At 40.8% G+C, this 17,766-nt stretch overlaps 1 protein-coding gene across 7 annotated transcripts in view; it reads right to left on the bottom strand.

Moving 5' to 3' along the window:
• Window positions 1-17,766, bottom strand: part of CDKAL1 (CDK5 regulatory subunit associated protein 1 like 1) — a 653,139-nt gene that overhangs the window by 430,779 nt on the left and 204,594 nt on the right. For all 7 annotated transcript variants that reach the window (XM_039521853.1, XM_039521854.1, XM_039521852.1 and 4 more), the window contains exon 6: window positions 2,476-2,572. In XM_039521853.1, coding sequence (XP_039377787.1) covers window positions 2,476-2,572 — 97 coding nt within the window. The remainder of the gene's footprint in view (window positions 1-2,475; window positions 2,573-17,766) is intronic.

The raw sequence follows: 17,766 nt of genomic DNA, 5'->3' as shown, positions 1-17,766 counted from the left end.
GTGTGTGTGTGTAGGAAGGGAGGGGGGCAGAGGGGAAACAAAAGCATAATACAGCAGAGATAAAGGGAGAATCTAACCCAGGGTTTCTCTTTTGAAGATTTAGGTCTATAGAACAAGAGCTTTGTGTACTTATGATGTCCTATGTTTCTGGTACTATAACTTTCATGGACACTGCTGTTATCTTTATAATTATCATCTTTATTGTGAACATCATTTCAATGTTTCCAAGGACAATTCCAATGATTTGGGGGCACTGTGTTAATCGCGCTAGTTAACTTTTAATAGACATTTGTCTGTTTCAAATCCAAAATGGAAAATATTTTAATTAGTAACTAGTAATTTTGGGAGCCCAACTTAAGATGAAGTGAAGAGGTCTGATTTTCAAAAAAGCATTTATCACCCTCTAGAAATCAGTTCCTCCAGCTGGATGCTCAAAAATTGATACAGCATATCACAAATCACAATCTAGGTCAGAGAATATAGGCACATTCATTTTTTTTTAATCCAGTATATGCTTTCCTTACTATTCTATGTCTTTTTATGTACAGATTTTTGTACATTTACTACAGGCTAGATTGGCACAGATCACATAATTATGCGCTCCAGGGGCAGAGTAGGGACTCAGTCACAATTCAGTCTTTGCTGCTCCCTTACTGCATGGAGGAAGCAAGCTGTACCAAACTGGCTGCTGCACTGAGGGTGACAGAGTCAAAGGTTGTTTCACTCCCATCCATTTGCACAGATATGAGAACAGTGGCCCTGGAGAGGTTCTCCCCACCAAATTGTGACCCGCAATGCAGCCTACATATAAAAGAGAGTAAGGGGGCACTTCACATCTCCTTAACCTACTGTGCAGGATTGTATGTAGATTCAACTGATCCCTATATATGTCTCAGTGCTGGGAATGGACTAGATGACCTCTTGAAGTCCCTTTAAACTCTAAATTTCTATGAGTGGGTGGCTGGTTAACATATTTTGAGTATACATAGTAATATGAAGGAAGCTGTAAAACGGTTGTCTCAAATAGTGCAATAAGCACAGAAACTATCTTAATGGAAAATTATAATTAAAAAGCATACCTAGTTTATGTTCTACTTCCTACTTGGCTTTGTAAGAACTCTTTTTACTCACCCAGCATGACTTTAAAAAAAACAAGGAAGTTAAAAGATTAGTTTTGGTTTATTCTCATGATAGCTAAGTGAGGATGACTATATTTTAATTAATACATTTAATACCTTTTAATGCCAGAAGGAACCTGTAGTACTATTTGCTCTGACCTGCATAATGCAAGTCACAAAACTTCACTCTGCAATTACTGCAATAAGCCCAACAAAAGCATTTTAGAAAGACATTTAGTCTTTATTTAAAGACTTAATTGATGAAGAATCCTTAGCATTTTGCACCTGAGATCATCGATTTTCATGACAATTTTTCAATGCTGATGCAGTTATACAGTATTTTTCATCCCAAAGGATACAAAAGCACTTTAAAAACTACAATACACAGGATCCTCACAACAAGGGTGAAGCATGCCAACTGTTTACCAGCTCACAGACACAGATGCATTAACCCTTTCTGTTGCCCTGAGTAGAGAGTAAAATTGTCACATTCCCCAGTCACTCTGCCCAAAGGCAAGAAGTAAAAAAACCTCAAACGTGATGAAAAACAGGTGCTACCTATACAATTTATACACTATTGTCTCTTTTGCATTTTGACTTTAACTAGCTGTATTTCTTTCTAACAACAACATAGAAGATTATATTTAAAGTAGCGGAGTTAATCCTTGCCTTCACCCCCTGCAGGCTGCATAGGACATTGACACTAAATTCTGCAAACAGACTAAACCTCAATTACGTGCAAGAATGTATTTGACACAAAGCATCCATTGAACCATAGTGAAATGTAACCACAAAGTGAAAAGGTTTAGAGAGGGACTGAACGCTAGGCTTTCCCAATAGAAGAAAGGAAGAAAGTCTAGTTCAGGGGTCGGCAACCTTTCAGAAGCGGTGTGCCGAGTCTTCATTTATTCACTCTAATTTAAGGTTTTGCGTGCCAGTGATACATTTTAATATTTTTAGAAGGTCTCTTTCTATAAGTCTATAATATATAAACAAACTATTGTTCTATGTAAAGTAAAGCTTAAAATGTTTAAGCTTCATTTACAATTAAATTAAAATGCAGAGCCCCCCGAACTGATGGCCAGGACCCAGGCAGTGTGAGTGCCACTAAAAATCAGTTCACGTGCCGACTTTGGTACGCGTGCCATAGATGGCCTACCACTGGTCTAGTTGTTGGCATTGAAAAATTGTGTGAAAAGCCTCGTTTTTTTAAACACAAGATATTGCCCATAGCTCTGGCTCATCTAAACAACAAGTTAATATAAAACTTCAGACAGCAACACTACATGACTCTTATGGGCAAGAAAATGAATATGAAAATCTTAACAGGTCTTTTCTATTTGACAAATGTTCTTACCCCTATAATGCTCAGACCTTTGAGGTAATCTTGACGAGGCTGGGCTTGTGGAACACATCCAGCTAAAACCACTTTCTTGTCATCTTCTTGGGCTTTCCTAAAATGATTTTTAAAAAGTGAGAATTAATTTCTGAAAGCCAATCCCTTTGAATTGTAAAGTAACTACCTAGTATCTACAAGTCCTGGAATAGCATTCATCATCAAATAAGGTGAATAATTTATTTGTTCACAGAAAAGCAAACACTGCTGCAAACAGTACCATAGTTAATGGGATAGGTCCATGTTTGAACCCGGGTTAAAGAAAATCCTGACAAATCAGAGATTTGAGCTGCCTTTTCCATCTACAATGAGAATACAATACACATGGCAGACTTCCAAGTTTGTGCCTTCATCTGAGGGACAGGGCAGTGACGTTGACACTGGATAATCCTGAAAGTCCTAATATAAACTTTAGCTACGCTTTATTTACCACAACTGTGGCAGAGGGATATGTGGTTGAGGCAGTTGGGGCACACATCTACAGCCTGATTCGTGACAAGTCATTTAAAACAAAAGGTACAGTCTATGTGAACAAGAACCATTAGCTCACAATTTAACAGCTATTTAATGCAGCCTGAAATGATAAATTACATTAGTGTTTAAAACTATTATTAAAACTGGATTGAACATTTTCAAGCTTGAACTGTTTACCTTTGCCAGATTAAATATTTATGTGAATATTAATTTATATAATTCCTTAGTTCAGGCACTATCTTGCCACCTAGTGGGAACCTGAAATACTGAAGATCAAATAGCTAAATCCTTTCATTTTTTAAAATATTGTAATTAATTCTAGATACAGCATTGAATTTTAAGCCATTCCTGAAACTTGAAAATACAGAAAGTACTATGCACCTGCTATACCCAACTGTACTGAAAACAACGAAGTGGGATTCAAGCCCTAGTTTATAATTAGTGAACTTAATTAGATGATCTGCTAATGTTAAAATAATAATTCAAATACCCAAACAGTCCAAGAGAGAAAAATTCAACTTTTTATCAGGTTCCACTGGCCCAGACATCCTATGGGTTGTCCACTCTCAGACTTATGTCCCACAATACACACTGCTGGCTACATCACACCCTCTATGGAAATTCATGGCAAGCTGGCGCCATCTTGTAGTGAATTAGTATTTTCTTCAACAATGTGCAGAGTTGTAGTGTTTGCTATTACTTTATACCTTGGGGATAAAACTCTAGTGTCATAACACACTTTAAGATAATGTAGCATTTACAAAATCACACACAGTTGGAGAAATATAGGCTTATTTGATCTCTGGAAGCTAGCTCCAGTAGGGTACTTTAGAGGAAGTGATGTTACCACAAGAGTGTAAACCGGCACATTCCATTTATAAAGCTGAAAATTCCTGGCAGGTCTGGACTTCTGAACCTGCTAACAAAGAAAATGTATGCTGGCAGTCCAATGTGCTTATTACCCCCCTTTTCCTCCTGCCTAATTGTGAGAATTCACCTCATAATGGAAAAACTGATACTTTTTTTTTTTATTTAATTTGCAGGTCACCTTTAGGAACAAGCCCATTTGGTTTTAGATGACAGAGGAATTGCCGGACCGAATCAGATCACTGGCCATGTCGTCCGATATCTTGCCTCAAAACAGTGCCCAACACCAACTGTTTCAGAAAGGACTAACGATCTCCTAATGGCCAATTATGCAATAACTAAGAGCTTATAATGCTTATTTTTCATCTGCCTAATGTTAACAGTGGATGCTCTCAGTAGTCATTTAAAGTCAATTATTTATCTTGCAGCAGGCATCACAGGAAAGCTACAGATGTCAATCATGATGGATTCATTTCAACCTGAGAGGGAAATAGTTGCTTTACTTTTAGAGCAATCTATATGAAAATACCATACTCTTGTCTCTTATTTAACAAAATTGTATGAATATGAAATGTTGTTCAAATGCTAATTAAATATGTTTTTTAAAATGGGGGCTATACCCAGCAGCATGCTTGTGAAATCAGAAAGGTTTGGTCTTTCAGCTGTAAGAAAGTTTTCCATTTGCAAAACTTGAGCAGAAGCCATTTATATCCCATATCCAAGTTTAAAACATATCTGTTTCTTGTACTTCCTGCAAAAATGTCACATACCATCACTTGAAACTCTGCAACCCTGAAGGACAAAAATCACTACTCACATAACCTAACTGACTCAACCTAATGCCTCAAGGCAAGGCAATGAGACTTGTCTCCTGTAACCAGAGTATATAACCCTAGGCAACTCTACATCTGGTGTAATCTATTGCTAGAAATAGCCCCCATCACCACCTACTAAAGAACTGCAGTGGAAAAAGCTTTTTATTACAGTCTTTTCATTTGGGGAAATAATAAACAAAAATTTCCCATGACACATTAAATAGCATTTTAATGTTCCTTCACAGATTTCACATTTCAGCAGTTCTTCTTAGAATGTAAATGGAGGAGGAAAACAGTTAGATAGAATACATTTCATAGTAAGTATATTAGCTTCATATCTTTTTCTTTAAATATCCCTACGGACTTTTCTATACTCTGAGAATTTTTGCTTCAAAACGTAATTAAGCAGTAATGCCTGCACTAAATTTTCAATAAAACTATTTTCATTAAAAGCCATAACATATTGCCCTGTCCATGAAACCCAGCACAAATGTGAGCAAGAATGGTATATTAAATATTTGTTTTCTATTTTTACAGGAACTGCTTGCTGAAAATATGTACTATACAAATATTGTTTAATGTGCTCTGTTCTGACTAACAAAAGCCTACAAAAATTGTTCTTTAGAAACCTAGCTAGCACAAGAACAGTATTAGAAAAGAAACATGAATGCTAATGAGAATAATACTCCAGTAAATCTAAAGGTGGCATGAATAAACATCTTCTTTAGACATTCTTTATATTCTTCAATTAAATGAACCTTAACCTTAAACTTTAATTGCATTAGAATATATTTTCTAGAAATGCACTCTTATCTGAAAATGATTTACAAGACAGACATCTGAGTAGACATGTAATTATGTCCAATTTTCTTTTAAAAGGGTGGAATCCTGGAAAACACTCTTCCAACTGGGAAAAAGCAGAGTACTGCATACAATACAGTACTTTCAAGTTAAAAAATAAAGTATAAAAATCATCATCTGCCAAGACCAGGGATTACAATAAAATTATTTATCTTTTTATTCTCCTTTTTCTTATTGAAAACCTGTAAGAATAGCTAACTTGGGAAACAATAAACAATTCTGTCTTGATTATACCTTGTTTATGTAATTATGAACCTGCCCAAACTAGAGCCATTGTTTTACAGTTCATTATTTTTTGCTAGGCTCCAGTAAATTCTGTCCTGAACAAGACACAAATGAAGACAGGCTTCAGCCCGACACTGTTGCAGTACCACCTTTCGTAACTATTGTTCTTCGAGATCTGTTGCTCATGTCCATTCCATTCTAGGTGCCTATGGAGCTTCTGGTTGCTGAAGTAATGGTGACTTCCTTATCACCCAGTATGTTTGGGCTCCTCATTCAGGACTTCCTGGCAGTATTCTGGAATGTAAAGAGGTGTGGGACACTGCAAAACCCACAGGATGTTGCCGCATATTGGTAATGAGAACTAGATTTATAAGGGGGATCTGGGGCGATCTGACTGTACAAATGAGCATCTTGGTATGGAAGGCTAAGAACCACTACAAATACTACAATCAATCACTTACATTTGACATTTGTATCTATACATGCTCTCCAGAATTGTGTGTTGTTAAAAAACAAATTGGTGCATTTAAAAAAAACATGTGCAGCACTAAAATAAACAATTTCTTCACTCAGACTTGAGTACTGGTTTTCAAACTGTGGGGCTCACCCCCCCACCCCCGGCGAGGCAGACTGAGGTTATCACAGGGCATGAAGACCTGAGTGGTTAAGAATTAACCATTGCCCAGTATTCTCAGCTCTGTGTCACCATCCTACTGCCAGCTAGCTCTCACAGGAACCACGCAGCCTCACGAGAACTTATTTCGGCCCCCACATCTCTCACAAATTCCCCCCCCCCCCTCAGATGCCCCCTCCCTACCCCCCAGCCCCATGGATGCACTGGGAATCAACATGGCGCTGGCAAAGCTAATGTTTCCTGGACCCACAGCAATGGCCTTGCACCCAGTGCACACACACACTTGGAAAGCGAGGGCGGGAGCGTGTGCAACCCCTATGCATACATACAATTTCCCAGTGTGGGCAGCTGGATTCAAACAGGGCATGCAAACTTCCTCCCTGCACCAGCTGGTCACATGGGGATTTCTCGCTTCCTCCCCCTTGCAGCTCCAAACTCAGCACCACCCGGGTACCCTCGTTCCCCTGTGCTGAGTAGACATGCATGTGATATGAATCTCCAAACGGCAGCACAGCAAAAACAAGTTTGGGAACCTCTCCCCTAAAGAGTCCATTATTATTACCAAGTATGCATGCACAGTGTTCTAGATGCACAGCAGTGCATGCCAAACATCTGAAATTAAAAGCAGACTGCATCACAGAGAGGAGTAAGTTGGTAAACTACAGACTGTTCAGCATGAAACAGGCAGCTGACTTCAAAAGTGTTGTTACAACAAATTCGTGAAGTTGAAAAGTGTTAAGCTATCATGTTATCTCAATTCTATATCATGAATGAATTAGCTTTTATCAAGTTGTGAATATTCACACCAGTATCACACAAATATAGAAAAATATAAACACCAATATGAGTAAGAAAGGTTTTTTCATGCTCCATTGCTGCTGAATCTAAGTAGCAGAAGAGGAGCTCATATAATGAACATGAGGCATTCCAAGCCACAGGGAATACAATCAGATAGACATAAGTGAAATCATAGCAAAACAGGTTCCATGCTAAAAGGAAGCAAGGGAAGTTTGGGGGAAAGGCTATGGAACAGCATAGCAAAGAAAATGAGTCTAAGATGAGCTAAAACAATCAAAAACAGAAAGGTCTTCTTTTCATAAAAAAAAGTTATAAAATACGAGTAAGGGGAATATAGCTGTTGATAAAGTCAGGAAATATCTCTGTTTTCAGGAACAAGAGCTGGGAAGAGGGTTGTGGTTAAGTGACTATTACCAGGCATGTGACAATATGTTGAAGTTGTAGCCCCAGAAGACCAAGGCTAGCTCTATACTAGGAAAAGTCTGTAGTATAGCTAAACCCTCCTAAATGTAGATGCACCAAAAAAGTGATTTTTAACAGTAAAGTTTATACCAGTTTCCTGAGCAAAATGAGCTATACCAACTAAGCACTTTTATGACATCATTGCTTCTACACTAGGGTTTTTGCGAGTACAGAAATGTCATTAAAGAGAAAAAAGTCACACTCCTCAGGCAACAAAAGGTTCTAGTGTAGACCTGGCTTAAGAATCAAAAAGAGATTCAAGTTATTAATCAGACATTGCAATACAATCTAGTTGTGTCATTCTGTTAAGCCCTACTAAAGTAACACACAAAACTTTAATGTCACCCCAAAATAAGACCTTAGACAAAAGTGTGAATCAACTGGAAACGTGGCATGAAGGAAACTCAGAAAAGCACTGAGCAGATATTTGAAAAACATATGCCAAGGAAATAACTCTTTGCTGGCATCTAGAGTCACTGGTCTGCATCACACCCTGTACATGTCACCAGACCAGTCTGGTGAAAGTTATGAAAGGAAAGGATACAACCATGAGGAATTCCACTTTCCAGACTGATAGAAAAAGTGCTGATGTGTTTTTGTAAAAAAGCAAACACTGCTGTGCAAAAGGGCAAAGTGTGCTAAAGAAAGACTGTTGACCATATCCCCCACATTTCCAACTGACCAGTATGTAAAAGCTAATCAGAAAGGATCCACAGGATTTAAAGGGAAAAGATGCACCCGTGGAATGAAGAGATGAAGAATAGGACTTCTTCATCTTCAATGGGGTCTGGAGCAAAAGACAGAAGGAAAAAAAACAAACCTTAAAAATTGTATCATCATCTACTGCCAAAAGAAAATTACAGATGCAAACTCAAAGTCAGATTCTGGCATGGATGAACAAGGAGGGAAAAGGGCCCAAGAAGGCCTAAGTCTTATTGTGCTCCATGGGGAGGGCCCAGCCACAATTGAACTCTCTGCAACTTCCTGAGTCCAGGACTTTAAGATCTGACAAACATGAGGCCCACCAACATTACAAAATGGAACTGTGTCAGGTCAGGGGACTACTTAGCTATATTTACATTGTATTCAGGTGTCTTTATCAGCTGCCTTGTTCTATTCCATTGCTTCTAAATAATTCACATACAGTTTGTTTGTAAGATACATGAAGATGTCTTATGTAAGAACAATGACCCACATCGCTGGAGTTTACAGAACTGCATTTGAGCACCAATCTCTAGAAAAGCAGCCCCCGTATTAATACACTGCTTCCTTTGAACTTGTCTTTCAACACATCAGCTAACATGTAAATCCTCTTGGGAAAATAAATTACATTTTATACTCCTTACAAGAGCAAGCATGTCTTTTTCCAAATATTACAAAACAAACATGTAAACATCCATCTCATGAGACATGAAACCGAAGTCCTGAAAACATATGGTTATCGAATATCTCAAGGAACCTTTTATAAGAGTAGGATTGTTAAACGTGGGGATACAGCCAAGGTTTGACTACGATAATAACAGGCTCTCTTACCAAAATATCCTCAGAAGTTTCAACTGAATATTGCACTATTAAACAGCTGCTGAGCTCTACCCGAGGGCTGGCTATATTTCAGTGGTGGGTTAAGTTTGACTGTATATTCCTTTCCTACCTCAAAGCTTTAAGAATAATAGAGCACAAACTTTGCAACATAAAAAAATCCATTTTGGCAACTTTGCAGAATCCTGAGAGCCACTGAAACCACCATGGGCCATAGAGTCAAAATCCTGAATTTAATCCCGTCTCTGCTGATGACTTTTGTGGCCATGGGCAAGACTGAATTCCCCAACAGCACAATGGGGACTACTTTCCATGGCAGTAAAGATCCATCACTGCCCCACTAGCCTTAGGGTGGGTCAGGAAAGAGTGGGGTACCAGCCAGCTAGGGCTCCTCCAGTCAGATTAATATATTCAATTTAGCTCCATTTAATGTTTTAGCCCTAAACCAGCTTGGACACAAAAATCTAGTCATCATTTTAGTGGGAAGGGTTAAATTATTGCTAGTGTATTTGTTCATCCAAGAAAAGATTACTCACCCCGGCTGAAGGTGAATTGACTTTTGCAGTGCTTCCTAAAAAGTTTCTAGCATTATTTATAGTATTGGTATGGTAGTCATGCTTAAAATATTTGTCAATTTGAAAGACTTTACCATATAATGGGGTGTAGCAACAGAACAAATGAACACTTTTGAACTAGTAAAAATGTTTTAAGTGCAACCACTTCACACACAACCATGCAAAAAGTCTTCAGACTAGGGATCATAATTTTTGGCCAAGAGTTATTTGAGTTAGCTACTTGGAAACCTACATTTATGATACATTTTCACCTTATATTCAAACAACTAGCATTTTAGGGCAAACTTTTCCCATACCTAAATTATGCATGTGCATGGAAGCTCAGAAAGTAGAACTGTAACAATTCCACTGAGACACAAAGGTGTAGGAAAGACTATGGAAAGGCCTTGCAAAGAGAGCATGTTTAGCTATTTTTGACAAGGACCTGTGAAAAAGTGGTTTCAATATTTATTTATTTATTTATTTAAAGTAGGAAATACCATGTGGGAGAGAGAGAGAGAATTTTCATCTTCCCATCTTAGGGAAGCTCAACAGTTTTTGTTCAACCTTTCCAGAAAAAAAAATCACTTTAAGATTTAGACCAAGCTTAGAAAGTTTCATTTGAAAAGAAAATTTTTGGAAATTTGAGTGTGACAATGGACACTTATACTTATTCTGCTCTGGGTTGGATAGTCCTGTGTTTTCTTTTGCTTTTCTGCAATTTAAAATGTGTATTAACTTTGTTTTAAAATCTCTTTTATGTTGTCCGTAACATACATTGTTCTGCTATTGAATTCCCATGCTGAATTTTCATAATGCAATTCATTTTACAAACAGTATTGCAGGGGTCGGCAACCTTTCAGATGTGGTGTGCCGAGTCTTCATTTATTCACTCTAATTTAAGGTTTCGCGTGCCAGTAATACATTTTAATGTTTTTAGAAGGTCTCTTTCTATAAGTCTATGATGTATAACTAAACTATTGTTGTATGTAAAGTAAATAAGGTTTTTAAAATGTTTAAGAAGCTTCATTTAAAATTAAAGTAAAATGCAGAGCCCCCTGGACTGGTGGCCAGGACCTGGGCAGTGTGAGTGCCACTGAAAATCAGCTCGTGTGCCGCCTTCGGCACACGTGCCATAGGTTGCCAACCCCTGCACTATTGCCTGTTGAAATTTCTCTAGCCTATCCAAATCGATACATACAGTTAAAATTATTATTTTTTAATATTAAAAGGAAATACAATCTAGTCTTCAAATAAAAATCTGGAAACAAACTTTTGTGGATATCCACCTATTATCTGAGTTTAAATCTTTGACGCCCTGATTCAGGATAGCACTGGAGCACACTCATATACTTGTGTGATGTAGGGAATAGGAATACCTTTCCTAACAATAAGATTCCCCACAAAAGTTTTTACCAATGCAACTCAATCCTGATATGCAACACCATACTATTCCAGTCTCGATCTTTCCTCAACACAGATTTCATTGTTAAATGTGTATTCGTCTAGGGAGGTCATGTGAAGGCCATATAAATGTATACACTGGATTTGTGACCAAAGCAGAATTATAATTGAGTTTGGAACATTGATTGGATCTCTTTGGCAATTTGTCTACTTGCAGTCTAAATGCGCCATGCAAACAAGATACGGTGACATAAGTGGTATCCATAATTTATCTCGTTTATACATGAGACTGGAAAAAGGGGGAAATAGTTGTTAATTTTTCCATTTTTGTTATCTTAAACCACATATTACAGATTTTAAAAGCACAGATGGCAAACCCCGCAGAATCTCAGTCATCTCCCATCTTCACCTATTTCCAGCTCTCAGCTGGCCACATCAATGCCTTTAGCTTTTGATTTTTTTATAGGCATGCAGTATTGGGCATATTAAACTGTTACTGATTCAGCTTTGCTAAAAGAAAAAGAAAACCAGTGAAGTGCTGCTGGTGGTGGCAGCAGGAGTCAGACATAAGAGGGAAAATTGCCAACTTCTGCATTTTTCTAAAGCATCATGCCTCTTAGCACATCTGTAGCATGCTGTTCTCTCCAGAAGTTAAATATCAGTGATTGTTCATAAGTCCTAAGCCTGCTCCCTAAAGTCAATGAAAGCTTTGTCACTGACTTCAATGGGAGCAGGAACAGACCCAATTTAGTCACCTCTCTACACCTTCCGTCAAGTTCGGTTCCCTATGTAAGTGTCAATTATTCCACACACACCCACACACCCACTTTTAAAGTCTTATTTTGCTCCACAAAAATATTTATTGAAAAAAGTTTTCTATATAATGATCTGCCCCTATTCTAGCTTGGATTGCTATGTATTGGGTTACGTGGTCCATGCTAAAAATGTTGATATATTTATTCCTATGCTGAAATTAATACAAAATTATGTTTGCATGTGTAGATAGGCTATTTAATCACATATACCTCACTCCAAGATGGTAAAACGGAAGCTCCTCATACTGATGAGTTAAGAAAAGTTTCACTTTGGAAGGAAAACAAATTCTGATTTAGAGTTACTGGAACCGTAAGCAAAATCATTATGTAGACTCTCAGATGTATTGTATAATTTAGTTACTTAAACCTCTATTCTATCATAGAATTGTAGGTCTGGAAGGGACCTCAAGAGGTCATCTAGTCTAATCCCCTGCACTCATGGCAGGACTAAGTATTATCTAGACCAGGCCTGCACAACTCGTAAAGCAGCAAGGGCCACATTACTCCAAAGAAAACAGCTGAGGGCCGAAACCACCCAGTCCCGCGGAACACCCCCCCCCCCCCGAGCACCTCCCGGCCCCCGAAAACACCCCGCTCCAGCACTGCCCAGCCCTGGAGAAACAAACCCTCCTTCCCCAGCGCCGCCCCACCAAAACAGCAGTGGGCCAAAAAGGAAGGTTGGGGGTGGGAAGGTGATACTTGATTTTAAATCAACCAGGGGCTCCCAGCTGAAGAGGTGGCTGGGAGCCCTCGGGGGCAAATTAAAGGGCCTGGTGGCTGGGGGAACCCAGAGCTTTCCGGAGCTGGGGAAGGGATTTAAAGGGCCCAGAGCTCCTGCCGCTGAGGGGAGCCTGAGCCCTTTAAATCACAGCCCCAGCCATCCACTAGAGCCGCAGCCGGGATTCAAAGGGCTCTGGGCTGCCCACAGTGGCGGGGAGCCCTGAGCCCTTTAAATCTCAGCCGCAGCCGGGAATCTCTGCAGGCAGCCCAGAGCCCTTTTGAATCCTGGCCGCAGCTGAGATTTAAAGGGCTCAGAGCTCCTCGGGGCTGTAGGCAGCTCAGAGCCCTTTGTCTCCCGGCCGTAGCTGGGATTTAAAGGGCTCTGGGCTCCATTCCTTCTTGTCCTATCTCAGACGTTAAGGAGAATAATTTTTCTCCCTCCTCCCTGTAGCAACTTTTTTATGCACATGAAAGCTGTTACGTCCCCCTCTCAATCATCTCTTTTCCAGACTAAACAAACCTCTTCACCCCTCCCCCTACCCCCAGCCAATCTTCCCTCATAGATCATGTTTTCTAGGCCTTTAATAATTTTTGTTGCTCTTCTCAGGACTTTTTCCAATTTGTCCACATCTTTCCTGAAATGTGGCACCTGGAACTTCACACAATACTCCAAATGAGGCCTAATCAGCACAGAGTACAGCGGAAGAATTATTTCTCATGTCTTGCAACACTCCTGCTAATACATCCCAGAATGATGTTTGCATTTTTTGCAACAGTGTTACGCTGTTGCCTCATATTTAGCTTGTGATCCACTATGACCCCCAGATATCTTTCTGCAGTACTCCTTCCTAGGCAGTCATTTCCCATTTTGTATGTGTGTAACTGTATCTTTGATCTTCCCCTTTGTTTATATCTTCTCATCTTCATACTTTCTCTTTCCTTTATGTTTTGACATCTCTCTCACATTTATCCTCTCTCTTCTTCCCATCTTTCCTATTGTTTTGTTTATCACTTTCTCAAACTAAAAGAAATCTAGCATAAGATACATTATTGATCCAATTAATTTTGTTGTGAAATACCACACTGTCTCCAGTTTAAAGTCCAGGCAAGCTTCAAATTACCTGCATGTACTGTCCACAGCTGGAATATCAAATCCTGCTAATATACAGGCTTAAAAATGAAATTATTGTTGAACAATTTAAAAAATAAATTGGTTATATACGGTACCTCTGAATTTGAGATTTCCTAGAAAGTGAAGGAAGGAGAGCTAAGAAACGAACGGATATATATTTTATATTAAACACTAACATTATTCATGATGACTGCTCCAGTGAAGCTGCATGGTTCTATGTATAACATAGCAAAGAGATCTCTTCCAGTCAGATAAGAAGATGGAGGTTTCAAAAACAGGATGTAGAATTTGCAGAACACTAGATGGACACATAATGCAGGGCCAATAGTGCTAAGAGATTACATGAACTCTGCTGAGAACAATGATACAAGTCACAAAAGACAGGTTGGCTGAAAGTTGGGGACAAGCAAGACAGTCAGTTGATTGTTGGCAACTTCCAGGGCAGTTGTGGGGTTGCGATGACTGCAGTGACTGAAGCAGGACATGATTTTATAGGCCCGGAAGGGGGCCAAAACTTTGATCACTGAAGATTTTAATTACTCAGAAATGGCTATAACTACTATGACAAAAGCCAAAGACAGGAACGTATTCTTGGAAGTAATAAAAGATTACTCTAATAGAAGGCCTTTCAGAATATGCATAGTCAGAAGTTATCCTGGACCTAATGGAAGGACATGGGCTAAGTAAGTTAAATGAGATGTACCGTATTTATCGGCGTATAACACGCACTTTTTTCCCCTGAAAATAGGGGGCAAATGATGTGTGCGTGTTATACGCCGATATAACCTTAACAGGGCCGGCTCTAGGATTTCTGCCGCCCCAGGCAGAAAAGAAAAGCGCCGCCCCAGCGCGCGAGCGCGCCTAGCCCCTGCCCCACTCCCGAGCAGCGCGGCTAGCCCCAGCGGCCCGAGCCTCGCCTCTCCCCCCAGCGGCGGGCCTGAGCCCGAGCCCGGCCTGCGCGAGCCCCACCTCCCGGCGGCGCGGCCCGGCCCCTAGCCCCTCCCGGCCCGAGCTGCCTTAGCCCGCGCCCCTCCAGAGCGGCCGAGACCCCGTCCTCCCTCCCTCCCCGAGCGGCCCTGGCCTAGCCCCGCCCCCTCCCGAGCGGCCCGGCCAGAGCCGCCTTAGCCCGCCCCCTCCCGAGCGGCCCGAGACCCCGTCCCGTCCCCGAGCGGCCCTAACCGCGGAGCACCGCCCTAGCCCCGCCCCCTCCCGAGCGGCGCGGCCCGGCCCGAGCCCCCGGCGGCCTTAGTCCCGACCCCCTCGAGCGGCCGAGATCCCGTCCCCCTCCCCCAGCGGCCCTAGCCCCTGCCCCCTCCCGGCGGCGTGGCCCGACCGGCCGAGCCCCGTCCCCTCCCGAGCGGCCCGGCCCGAGCCCCCTCCCGCGAACGGCGCGCCCGCCCGCCGCCCCCTCCCAAGGCGCCGCCCCAAGCACCTGCTTGGTAGGCTGGTGCCTGGAGCCGGCCCTGAACCTTAAGAAGCTTCAAAGTCCTTTATTTGAAATTTAAGTTTTTTTCCTGAAATTTCCCCCTTAAAATGAAGGTGCGTGTTATACGCCTGTGCGTGTTATACGCCGATAAATACGGTAATGATCATTTTAATCAGGTAGCAGGACGAGGTTAAGAACTAAGGAAGCCACGTGCATTTTTCACTTTATGAAAGTTGCAGGTGAGGAAATGCAAAAATCTTTTGATAGAAATGATACAATATATAGGAAGGATACTGCAGAAAGTTAGGAACAAAGAAATAAATTACATGTAAGATGTAGTAGAAACTAAAATGTAGCTGTCGCTTCCCCCTAAGCCCTCTCCTTTATTCACTGGGTAGCAGACCTCAGACCAAATCTCAGTTCTGCTAATTTCTCTTATACAGAGATGAGTGCACTTCCATTATCATCTGTTATACTCTCTGGGGGGAAAACTAATGGGGGGGGGGCGCATGGTGAACTGCTATTTCAAGGGAGGAGGGAATTCTATTTTATTTAGTTCATACACTACATCCATCATCATGGTATCTAAAAGATAATAGGAGTACAGACCTTTGACAGGAATATATCAGAACACCTACTTCTTACCCTCTTCTGTTTGTCTGTCTTTTTTTTGTTTAAAATTCCTGTCATTTTGGAGGCGGTCCCAAAGAATGATCTTACCAGCTCCCCCACAAACCTTAAACCAGTCCTTGCTGCTGCTAAAAAATTGTAAAGAAAAATAGGCTTAACAAATGGAAATGATCAAACCCATCACAAAGAATTTTAATGCCAAATATCTAAATGTGAATTACAAAAAAAAGTATCAAGTTGATGGACTTTTGTTATGTTTTAAAAGCATACTTTGAGAAAATGCTTTTAAATTACACTGTGTAAATTATTATACAGTTTCCAAACTAGCAGGTATGTGCACTGGATATGTTTTTAGTTACTGCTAGGACACAAAAATTTCACTCAAATCAACATTCTCTGACCACCCAAACCTCTAAACCCTTTTGAAAATATGACTCAATTCAGAAGATTATGGAGCAAAATTAATCAGACCTGCTGTTTACCTAATGCAGTGGTTCTCAACCCGGGGTAAATGTAACCCCTTGGGGTACGCAGAGGTCTTCCAAGAGGTACATCAACTCATCTAGATATTTGCCTAGTTTTAAAAAGCACTAGCGAATTCAGTACAAACTGAAATTTTATACGACTTCTTTATAACTGCTCTATATACCATACACTGAAATGTAAGGATAATATTTATATTCCAGTTGATTTATTTTATACTTATATGGTAAAAATGAGAAAGTAAGCAATGTTTCAGTAACAGTGTGCTCTGACAATTTTGTATTTGTATATCTGATTTTGTAAGCAACTAGTTTTTAAGTGAGGTGAAACTTGGTGTACACAAGATGAATCAGACTCGAGAAAGGGGTACGGTAGTTTGGAAAGGCTGAGAGACACTGACCTAATGAAACAGACAAATCCTCCAGCAAAGCCTGTCTTATTCTATACAGCACTTTTTTAGATTAAGGGTACGTCTACAGTACGAAATTAATTCAAACTTATTCTATTCAAATTTTCGGAAGCCATTTTATACATTCGTTGTTGTGTCCCCCCACTGAAGCGCGTGAATTCGGCAAAGTGCATCCACAGTACCAAGGCTAACATCGAATGTTGGAGCGGTGCACTGTGGGAAGCTATCCCACAGTTCCCGCAGTCCCCACTGCCCATTGGAATTGTGGGTTAAGCTCCCAGTGCATGATGGGGCAAAAACATTCTCGCAGGTGTTTCTGGGTGTGTGCCGTCACTCGCTCCTCCCTCCATGAAAGCTACGGCAGACGCCATACTGCCAGCAGACAGTGCAGTACGGTGCACCACCTATCTCCTGGTACTATGAATCCATCTCGCATGGCCTCTCATCTTCTATCTAACCATTTCCCGCCTTTTTTCGGCTACTGTGAACCGAGCAGCACAGCTTCCGCCACAAACTCTGCTCTCCCGCTCTTGCATCGCTAGCTAATTTTTCCATATTGTCTGTCCTGGGCTTGCGTGCAAGCTACAGAAGGCAACAATTCCCGGCCATTTTTCAGCCATCGTGAACTAGGCCACACAGCTTCTGCCGCTTTTTCCATGTTGTCTGTCCTGGGCTCCCATGGAAGCTACAGATGGCAACAATTCCCTGACGTTTTTTGGCCATCGTGACCGCTGCAAAATCTGCTCACGCTTCTACCGCAAACTCTGCTCTCCCACTCTTGCAGCTCTAGCAAACTTCCCGACACCATGAAAGCTACAGAAGACAACCATTTACCACCTTTTATTGGCCATCTTGAACCGAACAGGCCTCCTACATTTCGTGCCCTTTTTCCAGGATTACCCATGCAGGTGCTATAGCACGGCAATCACGGAGCCCACTCAGATCTCTGCTGCAGTTTTGACCATTGTAAATACCTCATGCATTATCCAGCAGTATGTTCAGTA

Source organism: Mauremys reevesii, linkage group 2 (genome assembly GCF_016161935.1).
Source record: "Mauremys reevesii isolate NIE-2019 linkage group 2, ASM1616193v1, whole genome shotgun sequence".
NCBI classification, from domain to species: domain Eukaryota; kingdom Metazoa; phylum Chordata; order Testudines; family Geoemydidae; genus Mauremys; species Mauremys reevesii.
Note: the sequence above shows the minus strand (reverse complement) of the source record. Positions and strands in the feature narration are given on the sequence as shown.